At 44.9% G+C, this 14,444-nt stretch overlaps 1 protein-coding gene across 2 annotated transcripts; it reads left to right on the forward strand.

The window, feature by feature from the left end:
* Positions 1–6,215: 6,215 nt before the first annotated feature.
* Positions 6,216–9,966, forward strand: LOC132457696 (dual specificity tyrosine-phosphorylation-regulated kinase 4-like). Of its 2 annotated transcripts, XM_060051990.1 has the most exons (10): positions 6,216–6,440; positions 6,695–6,841; positions 7,040–7,097; positions 7,545–8,270; positions 8,487–8,625; positions 8,727–8,808; positions 8,918–9,090; positions 9,175–9,235; positions 9,362–9,458; positions 9,720–9,966. In XM_060051990.1, exons 4-10 carry the CDS (start codon positions 8,146–8,148, stop codon positions 9,925–9,927), a joined length of 885 nt encoding a protein of 294 aa, XP_059907973.1. In that variant the 5' UTR covers positions 6,216–6,440; positions 6,695–6,841; positions 7,040–7,097; positions 7,545–8,145; the 3' UTR covers positions 9,928–9,966. The 2 variants fall into 2 exon arrangements, with proteins under 2 accessions (XP_059907973.1, XP_059907974.1); XM_060051991.1 differs by lacking the exons at positions 6,216–6,440; positions 6,695–6,841 and having other exon boundaries at positions 6,898–7,097.
* The last annotated feature ends 4,478 nt before the right edge of the window (positions 9,967–14,444 follow it).

Consider the following 14,444-nt stretch of genomic DNA (forward strand, 5'->3'; position numbering starts at 1 on the left):
TTCTTGTTCTTAACCGATTATTATCTAAGGGTGCACTCACACTAGGCCATCTGGCCGTGGCTGTTTTAGCACCTAACCGTGCTCAAATCTGCCAGTGTGAGTGTGGCCAGTCTGGCCAGGCCGGGCCAATTTGGCCACTTGGGAGAGGTGTGCTGCTACGGCACGGGCCGCTACGGTACAGATGCTAATGAGCCGACACGCGCACACGCACGGCTACGCAACCTGAGCTGGATGACGTATAGTCAATGCGACGACCACGGACATAATAAAGGCGACGAGCCTTCTTTCCCATTAAACGGTAAACATTGCGTCAAGCGGTTCAACTGTTGGTGTGTTCTCTGTGTTGTTGTCCATTGTTGTTAAAACTCTGACTGGAGGCAGACTTTATTATGGTCCATGCAGCGGACGCTTGGTGATGAAGTGTTACGACGTGATGACGTATGTACAAGGCCAGAGAACAATGGGGCCATTTGAGCATGGTTAGGTGTGAAAACGGCCAACGGCCACGGCCAGATGGCCTAGTGTGAGTGCACCCTAAAGGCTTGATTCCACCGGACGCGTTACGGCAACGTTACGGCAGCGGCACGTCTTGGCCGCGGTCACCGCAGCAGATAGGTTCCACTCTAATCAATGAGACCATTTCCACCGGGCGCGGCTGCGGAACGTCTCAGCAACGTCCCAGGAGCGGCTCGCCGTGCCGCAGCGCTATCATTCCGTAGCATTTCTATTTTTGCCGCAAGCCGTTGCTGAACCGCGTCAATTTCAACAGAGCAGATCGATCAGGGCAGGAAGTGAAAAAGTAAAAGCCATAGAGCATTCCGGTCAATTTTCAAAATAAAACACAATAAATAAAACACCAACATTGTTACGTCATGACCGGTGGCACCAGGTCAGCAGTCAATCAATCAAAGGGTCTCAAATCATCCTTTTTATAAGAACAATGTCAGAAAGGACAAAGCCTGGCATTTAATTGCAGTAGTTTTGGGAGTGGAAGGTGAGTACATTAGGTTTAGGATTATCGCGGGATCTCGTGATCTCGCGTGAATACGGCTGGCTCGCAAGGCAGCGTTGCGCTGCCGTAACGCGCCCGGTGGAAATGCAAGCAGGGCAAAGTCGTGGCCAAGACGTGCCGCAGCCGTAACGTTGCCGTAACGCGTCCGGTGGAATCCCCGGGTAATACCACCTTTAACATGTAGCTAAGTGACATTCAAAATAAAGGTATATTACGAGGGACAAATAGTATATATATTTTTTAACACTTTATTTAAACATGCCAATTACAAAATATAAATACCATTTCAGGTTAAACATCTTTACAATGGGTCTTGCTCGTTGCCCGAGACAATGGCAGCCAGTCTGTCTCTTGTAACATTGCAGGGGTCTGGTTATCTGCTAGGGGGCACGGGGAGGCCATGATGACGTCACAGGGTAGGGTTATCCCATTTGGTAACCCTAACCCGATCGGTTAGGGGTAGCAATGAGGGGTAGCAATGAGCATGAGCAATGAGGGTTAGGGTTGAGATGTAGGGTTGAGACAGTGAGCAAAGAAACGGGATTGGGCCTTGGTGTGTCCACTCTGATTTTAATTCAACCATCGTGGTTAAAATGTTAAATGTCTTATATTGATCAATGACAGAAGACATAGCCTACTCTACTTAAGTCATGCGGAGACCAGCGGGTGTCGGAGAATTTCTGCAGGCGTTTTTTGTTGCGATTGTTTGCCGTAAAGCACTGTAGGCGCTTCGGTGAGGCTGTGAGATGAAGTTCATTGTTTATTGGACCGTGTCTAGTTACAAAAATTCCTAACGGTGCACAATCGGAAAGTTGAGAGCGTGGTTTCTGCAGTGAACGTAGACTGCTGCGGGAAACTGCTGCGATGCGTTCCTGAACGCCGCACGCTTTCCCACCATCATCACACTGCCAAAAATATGCCGTCGTATGCACGCCTTTTTCGTGGCATGGTCGGCGCGTTTCCACTGCCCGAGGTTAATTGCCTGCTTGAGCTAGCACCCCGATTTACCCTCTCGGACCCTACACACATTTGCGGTTTATTTGGTTTCATTTTGAATCTGATGTAAATGCGACGGCTCCGGTTCCAGGGAGGTGCTTGGATAGAGGTGTTGCTGCGCTGTCTCTAGAGACAACGCGGCAATATCATCATGAGCAGTTCTAAAGTGAAATCCGCGAGCTGCTGATCATGTGAGAGAAGGTTATACACAGGGCCGGCGATCGGCATAGGCGAGCTAGGCGACCGCCTAGGGCGACAAATGCGTTGGGGGCGCCCTCTGGTGGCGCCCTTAATTAAAAAATATATCAATTAAAATATACGACGCGAACGGAGAAGCGAGGGGGCGCGGGAGCAATTGTCAGGGCGGCCCGAAACCGTCAGCGGTTTTGTCAGGGCCCCCCCCCCCCCCGCTCGCAAGACCTGTCCAGGGCGCAAGTTGTTGATTCCGAGTCGCCTAGGGCTCCGAAACGGCCAGCGCCGGCCCTGGTTATACAGTCACATTAAAAAATACCTTGAAAGATGGTAGGCCTACGATCTACGAGAGACGCAGGGGAACTTTCCTTATGAGGCTTTTGTCGGGATAAAAAACAAGTGCTCAGCAAAATGGACAATAAGTTGACGTTTTTGCACTTGTAAATAGTTAATTTCGATTGTAGCCTTTACTCAGACGTGAACTCATTTTTGCAAGTGTCCGGCTTGGCAGTGTAAAAAAGCCTATACATCATCCTGCCCAACAATATGGGCAGGATCTTCTAGACCAAGCTCTCCTAATCGGGTCAGCAATAGCCGGGTTTCAATGCCCAGAATCTGCGTTTGAATGCTACTGAATTAATGGAATGTTGCATTTTTTGTTTTACATCAAAGATTCTAAATTGCGCGCCAATCAATGAAACCTTATGTGGAATCAGATAAAGTCGGCTCTCTTTGCTGCACATTAAGCTAAATGTAGCCTACTTGTCACACAAGCTAAAAAATGTAGTAGGCCTAGTGCGTTCAGGATAAGGACTAATGTAGCATATGTCAGCCTAGGCCTAATCAATTGTGTTTTAATATCTTTAGCATTCATATTATTGCAGTCTAATCTTTTCGTAGGCTATTCTGTTGATGGCCTTGATATTTTAACGCTTTTTAACCCCATTTTCCTGCATCATTCCTGCGTCGCCCCCTCCTACGGAGCCCATTTCAGCACCGTGTCAGTAGACAGTTACAATCCTACGAACGTCGTGAGTGCAGTGAACGCGCGTTCGATGCGCTCCAAAGAAATTTACGATGGCTTGCAAGATCCATCGTGAGAATGATCGTACGAGCATCGTTATCGGGAAACGGGGACCTGATGCCCATGATCCTCTGTTTGTGCTTACATTGATAGATAGTTTTTGGCTCTTATTATGAATATTCATGACATGCAAACATCTCGCCTCTGCTAGGCTAACAGCACTGTCCGTAACACACGCACGCACAAACACAGGACAGGAACATACACACACGGCCACGGTGGAGAGGTCATCTCTCTTATGACGTCGCAATGAGCTGCATAACGTTGGCATTTTTTTTCTAAGAATCTTTAACGTTTGCATGTCTACTGTTGCACACATATTGAAAAACGCTTCTGAACAAAAGACATCGCCCGACGATTTTCCTCTGATTATTAATAAGCTTATTCTGTCTGTGTTGTTTCTGCAAGGAACGAACGGAAAACAAAGGTATGTTAAGGTCACTTAACGAAAAAAATCAAATGATTTACTAGGGAACGGGCTGTTAAATAGGATTCATTCGTTGAGTTTATAGGCTCTGTCGTATGTGTGCGATCGTTTATCTGACGCATCGTTTCATAACGCGGCCCTCAAGTCGGACAAGTCGTTTTATTTTTTCCCATCACATTTAATCGGTCACCATAATGCAAAATTTCATTATGTCAGCACTTTGAAGTGGGCTATAGACCGAATTTCACAAAAGTTCAGGCACTGATATGACCAACTGTTGTACAGACTACTTGTACACAAGGAACCATGTTATTTTACTGTATAGATTTCGAGAAAAGGACCTTTGAAAAACTCACATATGCATATTTTCGCCTTTGCTAATTGCATTATATCAGCACTTTGAAGTGGGCTATAGACAGAATTTCACATAAGTTCAGGCACTGACTGATATGACCATACTAACTGTTATACCGACTACTTGTACACAAGGAACCATTAGATTTTACTGTATAGATTTAGAGAAAATGTCACTGACTGATATGACTATACTAACTGTTCTACTGACTACTTGTACACAAAGAACCATGTGATTTTACTGTATAGATTTAGAGAAAATGTCATTTGGAAAACGTACACATGCATATTCTCGCCTTTGCAAATTGCATTATGTCAGCACTTTGAGGTGGGCTATAGACCGAATTTCACATAAGTTCAGGCACTGACTGATATGACCATACTAACTGTTGCACTGACTACTTGACCACAAGGAACCATTTGATTTTACTGTATAGATTTTTTAGAAAATGTCATTTGAAAAACGTACACATGCATATTCTGCTGGCCATTGGAGTCGAAGGTCCGCACTGGCGGCCAACTTGCCACAGTCAGCTGCTCACCCATAACACTGTGTTGACTTGGTAGTGGTATATGTACTTTTTAAATAACCTTAACCACCTTGCTACATTTTCAAACGGTTTGTTTTGTTATAAACGTCAGAGATGTAGTTACGGCACTGGATACTTGATACTGATGAATAATTATGTTAGATTCTAAAAATTGAAATGTTCTAAAATAGGTACAATATTATAACCACGTTAATAAGGTTTGTAAGAAACCAAACCGTTGGTAAAACGGTTGAAAATGTAGCAAGTTATGGTTATTTATAAAGTACATGTACCACTACCAACACAATGTTATGGGTGAGCAAGAAGTTTGTTCATAGTTGTATTTCATGCCACCAAATAGTCTACAGTAAATATGGGGATCGCACGACAATATTTATAATGTATGCACACACACGCACGCACGCACGCACGCACACGCGGTCAGAGGCGAGAGGTCATCTCTTTTATGGCGTCACAATGAGCTGCGTAAAGTTCGAGATCTCTCAGAACCTTTAATGTTTGCATGACAACTGTTGGACTCATATTGAAGACGCTTCTGATCCCAAGAGATATTGCTCGACGATTTCCTTCTTATTATAAATAAGTCTTTAGGCTCGGTATTGTTTCTGCAAGGATCGAACGGTCTAGTTGACCAGTTGTTTCCATTAGAAAACAAAGGTATGTTTCCGTGACTTTCTGCCACTATTTTGAGGAAAGTTCAATTTTTTTCATCAAACACTGATGAAAAAAATCGAATGATTCTAAATAGGATTCATTTGTTGAGGAGTTGCTAGGCCCTGTCGTGTTTTTTTTATCTGATAGCCTACATCGTTTCTTAGTGATATGAAGGCCTCCCATAATGCGGGCCGCAAGTCGGCCAAATCCCCCCCCCCCCCCCCCCCCCCCCCCCCCTTCACATTTAATTGCTCAACAAAGTCGTCACCAAAATATTAATTCATTACTTAATTCACCTTATTAACTATTGTATTAGTGCTACGTTTGGTTGTTTCAGCTTTAGTGATCAATCCATCCAATCCGGGACAGTGAACACCAAACAAGGGTAAGAGTTAGGGAAACTTTCCCTAATGAGTCACGGCCCTCGGCGGTAAATCCTCGCAGGCCGAGAGGTGAATTGTTAAGATAGAGAAAGACCACGCTGTTATATTAACCGACATATTTGAACAGATAGTGCCTGTACAGAGCTTTTTTCCCCATAGGATGACGTGACAATGCAAGATATTACTTAGTGTCGACCCACTGGCTAGTTCTCTGACATCAGATAGCACTAGAGATAATCGCGTCTTGATATTTTAAGGCAAAATGTTAATGAGGAGTTCTTTGAGTTATAAATACAGGCCGATACAACCTTAAGCACCTGTTTAATAGATCGTTGAATTCAAGGTTTAGGGATTTGTGCTCTGTCTCACTTCAAATGTTAACATTTCCTAATAAATAATAACAGTAATAATCATAATAGTAAGAATATTATTATTCATAATAATAACCACCACAATAGGCTACGTGAAGTTACGTCACGCCTGGCGCCCTAGTGTGAGACAGAACCGTCAGACCATCAGAGGCAGCGACCTCACCATGCGGTTCAACACGTTGTGACGTCAACTTCACGTCCCCTTATTGAAAAAATCAATCTTAAAAAATATTATAATCATAAATACCAAACACAACCTCCCACTCCTTGAATTGTATCATTAGGAGCTTAGCAACATGGATGCCCGCTTCAACAAGTGTGCGTCCAAGGAGCCCAAGCCTCCTGCTCAGAAGAGAACCGTGCTTCCAGTGCTCACCAAGACCCAGCAGAGACCCGTCCGCTGTGATGGTGGCCTGGTCAGTGTTGCTGGTGAACTAGTCCGCTCGTGTCCTACATGTCCCTATTACTTAGATCATTTCAAATGGCACTCCCCACCATACGGTATGGGCATGGTGCGTACACATAGGTATGGTATATGTTAATCTGGATTCATCTTTGAGAAGTTAATCATAGGTCATGGTGGTGGCCAATATGTCTACCTGTGCGTTGTATGCAAAGCGCTCAAGTAGCGTAGGCTGAGATCATAACCATCGTGTCCTTCCTCCCTCAGGAGCCAATCAGAAGGAAGGACCCTCTCCCCCCGCTGGTCTTAAAGCCTGAGGCGCTGAACAAGGCTCCTCTTCAGAAGGGGAAGACCCCCGTCCTTCCAGACATCACCAAGACCCAGCAGAGACCCCTCTGCCGTGCTGTTGACCTGGTCAGTGATCTGCTCATCTGCGTCACATTCGCTCTTTCATCTTCTAAGGATGTTCACGGTGTGTGTGTGTGTGTGTGTGTGTGTGTGTGTGTGTGTGTGTGTGTGTGTGTGTGTGTGTGTGTGTGTGTGTGTGTGTGTGTGTGTGTGTGTGTGTGTGTGTGTGTGTGTGTGTGTGTGTTTTCTATCTTGGACCAAAAGCAGCAGAGAGTGCAGGAGAAGATGAGGAGGTGGGATGGCCAACGATTGGCCGCAGCAGGTAAACACGCTGGTGGCGGAAATCTTCATGTGTTGACAGCCTTGGCTAAGGGTTTCCCATTTAATGTGCTGTAGGTTATGTTACTGCTATTATTTGAATGCAAGTCGTTAGAAATGGCCCATCCGTCAGCCATTAGTGAGTGAAACGGTTTGTGAGATTTGTGAGGTTTGATTTCCTGTCCCTGTAGGGGATTATTTAGATTGATCATATCTGATCAATCAGGTCGTGTCTACCCTGAATGGTTTGGGTAATCCATCTTGTTCGCTCTCTTTTCAAATCTTTAATCCTATCTATAGCACCATTTAAACCGTGTTTGGAAATAGCATTTAAACGTCCAGTGCTTCATGAAGAACATGATGCCTGTGCCGTTCAATGAGGCAATCACTTCCTGACGAGCAACAAGGCCTCAACCAGCTCACTGTGTCTCGTTTCTTTCCCTGCTCACAGATGCCTTGTCAGCCTTCAGAAAACACCTGACACCGTTTGAGCGGAGGGAAATCAAACAGTACCAAGACGTGTGGTATTTTGGCATAGCTGCAGAGAAGGTCCGGGAGACATGCGCCCTCAACCATGGTTATGATGACATCGAGGGACACTACAAGATGGTCAATACTAACACATGTCGTCCGGAGGGATCCCACCACAAACCTTTCAGAGTAGAAGAATGGGCTTTGTTGGGTTCAGCCGGATGTATTTATATTCATGCACAGTTGGTTCGTTTTGAATGGGGGTTTTAAATGCAGGTTATCAACGACCACATTGCCTACCGCTATGAGGTCCTGGAGGAGATAGGTCAGGGTAGCTTCGGTCGAGTCCTCAAGTGCAGAGACCACAAAACCAAGCAGCTGGTAGCCATGAAGGTCATTGCGAACAAGAAAAGGTATCTTATCATGGATGAAGCTCAATGATAGAGTGCCATCGTTCCATTAAATGAACAAATTAACCAATCAAATCACATTCTCCAATCACTATGCTAATCCATATAATCCTCAACAAATACTTTCCATGAACCTCAAACCAACCAATCAATAGGGTTGCAGTTGAGGCGATGGCAGAGGTGGAAATTCTGGAGCTGCTCCAAAAGAACGAGAAGCATGACGTCGCCAACGTCGTCCACATGAAGGAGCACTTCCACTTCCGGAACCATCTGTGCATCACCTTTGACCTCATGGGGTGGGTTTGGGAGCAAAAGCTTCAAATCATGCCCACTCAAAGAAATGAGAGAGAGAGAGAGAGAGAGAGAGAGAGAGAGAGAGAGAGAGAGAGAGAGAGAGAGAGAGAGAGAGAGAGAGAGAGAGAGAGAGAGAGAGAGAGAGAGAGAGAGAGAGAGAGAGAGAGAGAGAGAGAGAGCTAAGCTTTATGAGTCCTCTTAATGTGTAATGTTTCCAGAAAGAACCTGTTTGAGGTGATGAACGAGAGAGAGTTCAGAGGGCTGGGCACCTCTCAGGTGAGGAGCCACGCCATCTCTCTGGTGCAGTCTCTCCAGTTCCTCAGTAGGACCGGCATCATCCACTGTGACCTGAAACCGGTAGGAGCCACGCCATCATCTAAGTCCTCCATGTTGACACATTTAGTTAGAACATACACTTTATGCAAGTCTTATGGATTCAATATCTATTATCTGTGTAGGACAACATCCTGGTAGCAGAAGATGACTCCGAGGTCATAAAGGTGGCTGACTTTGGGGCAAGCCGTCTGGAACATCTTAACAGTGAGTGTCTGGCCTTTTACCTTGACCGAAAAACTCCCATCTTTAATGGTAGCTATTTCTTTCTGAAGCTACTGTTCATTTGAATGAGGAACCTTGCCCTTCTCCTCAGCCTATCCTGTTACCCAGACACTGCCCTACATGTGCCCAGAAGTTATTCTGAAGAATCCCTTCAGCAAGGCCATTGACATGTGGAGTCTGGGCTGCATCTTAGCCGAGCTGAAGACCGGCGAGGTCCTATTTGACGCGTGGGAAAAGTACGAGCTGCTGCTGCAAATGAAGAAGGTAATGAATAACTAGTAAGGTTAGCTTTAATATTTCAACGCCCTACTGCTATTCTAATGGTTTGGTGTGCGTGTTCTGTTGAAGCTGCTGGGTGCTCCCCCAAAGGGTATGCTGACGAAGACCACGCTTCAGTACGTGCTCTCTGGTGAGTAGAAACTAAACCATCCTCAAGGTCTCCTCCCAGTGGCATGACACAAAATTCTTGGCCTCTTGGTTGCTGTGTACTTCAGTTGTTGTTGTTGTGTGATGTTGTTGTTTGATGCTAATGCAGGTACAAGATATAGCAGACGCATGACCAGGTGGCGTCTGTCTATGGCCCTGGACACGGAGGACCAACTCTTCCTTGACTTCATCCAGCGCTGTCTCACGTAGGTGTACCTCCGCTCTGACCCAAGTGTGAAGTTTGACACGGTACCCAAGTCCTCGCTCATGTATTTATTCCAACATGTGCTTTGTTAATTTCTTTGAGGAGATACAAAGTATTCTTGGAGGTTGTAGCACTAGAACCACGCTAGGGTCTTGGCCATTAGTGTGAAATGATTTAGGCATAGTTTATGAAACAATGTCATCCACATTCAGCGGGTTGCAGATATGTTGATCCCTGTTCTTTTTGATCTGGCGATGTTAAGATACGAGCCGGCGAAGCGCCTGACCCCGGATGAGGCCATGCAGCATCCCTGGATCAAGGAGCGCTTCCAGGGTCCCAGCTCCAGTGCAGACCCGTCTCCTCACCGGTCCACTAACCGGGAGCACATGGTGGACTCCACCTGCAACGCAGCCCCGTCCACCTCGAGAGCAGGACCCAGACCTGTCGGAACCAGAGGCAGGGGCCGCTGAATAATGCTGGTCCCACCTTCATGGGGACATGAGGGTGCCACTCAAGTGAGTCATTGTACATTTTTGTGTTGTTTGATGGGCAACAGTTTTCTCCATACATTTTTCATCTGATATCGGATATGAAAAAAGACAGTGGAGACACAAAGCTTTGCAGACCAAGGATGTGGAAAAACATACATTTAGCAGACCCTCCAGAAAAATGCGTCGTTTTTTTGTGATTGTTGAAGCCAAAATCCTTAATTATGCGGCACGTTTTCTTAAAATATGTGATGAAATATGCGGCATATTTAAGCAATTTTATGCGATGAAAATTGGGGGAACTTGCAAAAATTTCAGAAATTTGAGAAAGAATTCGGGAACTTGCGAAAAACAGCAGCTTTTCGATGACGTTCACATCGCGTAATGACATCACTTCATAACGTTCCCATGGCAACAGGGGGAAAAGGCTGATCTTGTGTGAAGTTTCAACTTTTTCAACTTTCTGCTAAGATATATGTGACTTTTTTGCAACGAAAATGCGGGGATTATGAAATCATGCAAGCCCCACATATTTCGCGCGAAAATCTGCAATTTATGCGGTGAAAGTGCAGCATATTTGAAAAAAAACGGCCCTCGCATTAATATGCAGACTTATGCGAGATTGCATAATCGCGTTTTTCTGGAGGCACTGATTTAAACTCCAATGTTGTTGCTGGGAAGACATTTTCGGACCAACCCTAGTTTATCATCTCATCATAAACCTTGGGACGAGTTAATACATGAAAAGACCACCGCACCTTCTAAACCCTTTTGCTGAAAAATAGCCTGAACACCTTCATGAAGAAATGGATGCCTGTCCCTTTCATCAGGCCATCATTTCCTGCTGAGCAACAAGGCCTCAACATACTCCCTGTGTCTCGTTTCTTTCCCTGCACACAGATGCCTTCACGGCCTTCAGGAAACACCTGACACTGTTTAAGCAGAGGGGACTCAAACAGTACACGGAGGTGGGGTACCTTGTTATAGCTTCAGAGGAGATCCAGGAGACATGCGCCCTCTAGGGATCGAGGGATCCTACCACCAACCCTTTCAGAGTAGAAGAATGGGCTTTGTTGGGTTCAGCGAGTTCACAGTTGGTTCTCTATGTAATGAATGGGGTTTTTAAATGCAGGTTATCAAAGGTTACCAGAGTCCCAGCTCCAGTGCAGACCCGTCTCCTCACCAGTCCACTAACCGGGAGCACATGGTGGACTCTACCTGCAACGCAGCCCCGTCCACCTCCAGAGCAGGACCCAGACCGGTCGGAGCCAGAGGCAGGAGGAGGGAGGGGCCGCTGAATAATGCCGGTCCCACCTTCATGGTATCATATACTTTCAGCAGAGCCCCTCAAGTGAGTCATTGTTCATTTTTGTGTTGTTACAAGGACAGTTATTTCCATACAATGTTTGATCCGATATTGGATACAGTAAAAGACAATGGACTCACAGAGCTTTGCAGTCCAAGGACGTGGAAAACGACATGCCTGTCCCTATCAATCAGGCCATCTCATCCTGCAGAGCAACAAGGCCTCAACATTGTAACTGTGTCTCGTTTCAAATCAAACAGTACACAGAGGTGTGGTACCTTGGCATAGCTGCAGAGAAGATCCAGGAGACATGCGCCCTCTACCATGGTTATGATGACATCGAGGGACACTACAAGATGGTCAGTACTAACACGTGTTCTCCTGAGGGATCCTACCACCAAACCCTTCAGAGTAGAAGAATGGGCTTTGTTGGGTTCAGCGAGTTCACAGTCGGTTCTCTATGTAATGAATGGGGTTTTTAAATGCAGGTTATCAAAGACCTCATCACCTACCATTATGAGGTCCTGGGGGTGATGGGTCAGGGCAGCTTTGGTCGAGACCTCAAGTGCAGAGACCACAAAACCCAGCAGCTGGTAGCCTTGAAGGTTATTGCGAACAACCAAAGGTATCTTATCCTGGATCAAACTCAATGATAAGAGTGCAATCGTTACATTAAATTCACATTTCCTATTTTAGCATTCCAATCACATTCTGTCATCAATATGCCAATCCATGTAATAATCCGAGACAATTACCATCCATGAACCTCAAACCAACCAATGCAGTTGAGGCGATGGCGGAGGTGTACATTCTGGAGCTGCTCCAAAAGAACGAGAAGCATGACGTCATCACTCATGAACATGTGTGTCCATGCCTTGAGGTACTGAGACAGATGACTGGCAGGGGGAGGCCATGGAGTCGACCCCCAGCTTGCCTGACACTGGGTTGCTGTCAGACAGAGCTGAAGAGGATGCAGAGATGGGTGGCGAATCGACGACAGAGACTCAACGCTACCCATAGTGTCCGTAGGAGAGACAAACTGAAGAAACAACTCGCGCACAGCTGGACGTTGAGGTTAAGAAGCCGCTCCTCCAAAGAAGGTCCAGCGCCATTTGTTCACAGACTGAGTGTTACTGGGGGTTATCAGGAGATACTCCACAACACTGACTAGGTGATGGGCCGTCTCCGGTGGTTCCTGTTGTGCAGGGCCTGATTATTCACGCAGACGGCACCACATGGAAGGATGCGGAAGTTACAAAAAGAGCATGAAGCTAGCTGTGGTTCTACAGCTGGGGCCCAGTGTATGTGTATCTGTGTTCGCAGCAAATGCCAGCATCCATTGTATCTGCCGTGTCTACGTGCCATCACGTGTTGGCTATATACATTGGGTGTGGTATGTTATCTGAATTTGAATGTCTTTAAAATGAGCAGTCATCAGTCATCAGTTACGATCACCAGAGTCCCTGTTTTAAGTCGCACAATCGCAAGGAGTGGATATTTTTTTTAATTATTAAAATCTTGTGACCGAGGTTATACATGACGTATTCAATTCACATGCCATTTCAAAATGACCTTAGGACATGAAGGCTGCTCTCCAGAACTCATGATGAAACCCTTTCTCAGAGGCGCGAACGGCCGCTATCTTCCTGATGTGGTCGGAGGTTATACTTGATATTATAAATCACAGTACTCCAAAACAACAAGCTCCCACGAAGACAGCCCTCCCCGGGCCACGTACCTTGTTAGCCAGGACAACAAATGCTGCAGGGAAAAATCACTTGATGACTTGACAAACAGCATCGAGTTACACAGGGACATGTTGAACAATAATATGGTGGAGTTTGGAGAACACAGTAAAATTTCATTTCATATTTTTTTTTTATATCTGCCTACATTTTAATGCAGGTGTATTCAGGATATCTTTAACTAATCTAATTATTAAAACATGCTGCAGTAAAACAGTTAAATACTTGCACCGAGGTACATTTGTACCTCGGTGTTTGTAGAAAACAACTAACCTACATTATATTATTTTATGAACTTTCTATATCTACCTACATAGCAATGCATGCATATTGGGTAAGACTTGAATGTGTATTTCATCATATTAAAATAAGAAAGAAAAAATAGAATCATTCTCGTTTTTGTGGCCATTCTAGAACAGTTTTCTGAGTTTGGGAGGTTATGCACATCCCCCTCGGCGCAAAAGCCCTTCACCGTACAAAACAATGTCGATGCGCAATCACTCGTGTGACCGCTTCTCCGAAGTGCAGATGGCATGAACGCATACCGTATTATCGACGGCCAGCTCGAGAACTTTGAGTTAAAGTTTTCCTAGTTTTCAGTCCACAGTAATTTTGAAAGTAAGCTAAACAACGCAGGCAACGTCAATTGCTTTCAATGTGATAAAATGTAGCAAGTTGACAGTGGCGTAAGTAGGTCATTAAGGGCCCGTTGCAATAATTGTTATGGCCCCCCCTACTACCTAATACATTTTTATTGAAAAAATATTTGTTAATTCAAACTGTTACAAATATGATTACATAAAAAAAGTGTGGGTTAATGTAAAATTCGGTTGACATTATAACAAAATTGTATACAAATATAAAATATTATGAATCCATACTTTTTGACATTGTTAAACATTTTTATTTCGGTCAAAGGTATGTGGATTGCTGGGAAATTTGTTGGAGCCTCTAGTATACAAATTCTAAACCTACGGGCATGTTTTGAACACACGTCTTTCAAATGACAAAAAAATAACAACTTTCGCAATGGAGGGAGCTCTTCGGGATACAGATTTAAATCAGTTTTTCGTCAAAAAGTTCCATACCTGGTAGTCAAGAGGTTTTATCCAAACCTTTTTATGGTTTGGATGAAATTTCCAGCAATTCATTAATCCATCATCCACCTGAAACTGTCCGCAGTGCTGGAAAACAATAACTATCATCAACATTATAATTTATAATCAACATTACAATTCACATGAAATCGTCAAGTTTCCAAAATAAATAGAAGAAAGAGAGATAATTACATTGTAATTTAATTTCCAGTATGTTAGACTGAAAGGTCTGCTGGGTAGTTGGCCTTTCGGTGCAGTCTTGGCCTCTGTTCTGCATATCTGGTATACATTAACTACGAGAGGCCTGAACATTTTAAAGTGTATGTTATGGCACTTGGTTGCCTGTGGCTC

Source organism: Gadus macrocephalus, chromosome 5 (genome assembly GCF_031168955.1).
Source record: "Gadus macrocephalus chromosome 5, ASM3116895v1".
Lineage (NCBI taxonomy): Eukaryota > Metazoa > Chordata > Actinopteri > Gadiformes > Gadidae > Gadus > Gadus macrocephalus.

What these genes read in the sequence shown, in the direction of transcription:
- LOC132457696 (XM_060051990.1), top strand. Translation starts at nt 8,146, where the DNA reads ATGGCAGAGGTGGAAATTCTGGAGCTGCTCCAAAAGAACGAGAAGCAT. An exon ending in CCGTCTGGAACATCTTAACA is followed by an intron (nt 8,809 to 8,917) that starts GTGAGTGTCTGG and finishes CCTTCTCCTCAG; the next exon opens with CCTATCCTGTTACCCAGACA. An exon ending in TTCATCCAGCGCTGTCTCAC is followed by an intron (nt 9,459 to 9,719) that starts GTAGGTGTACCT and finishes GGCGATGTTAAG; the next exon opens with ATACGAGCCGGCGAAGCGCC.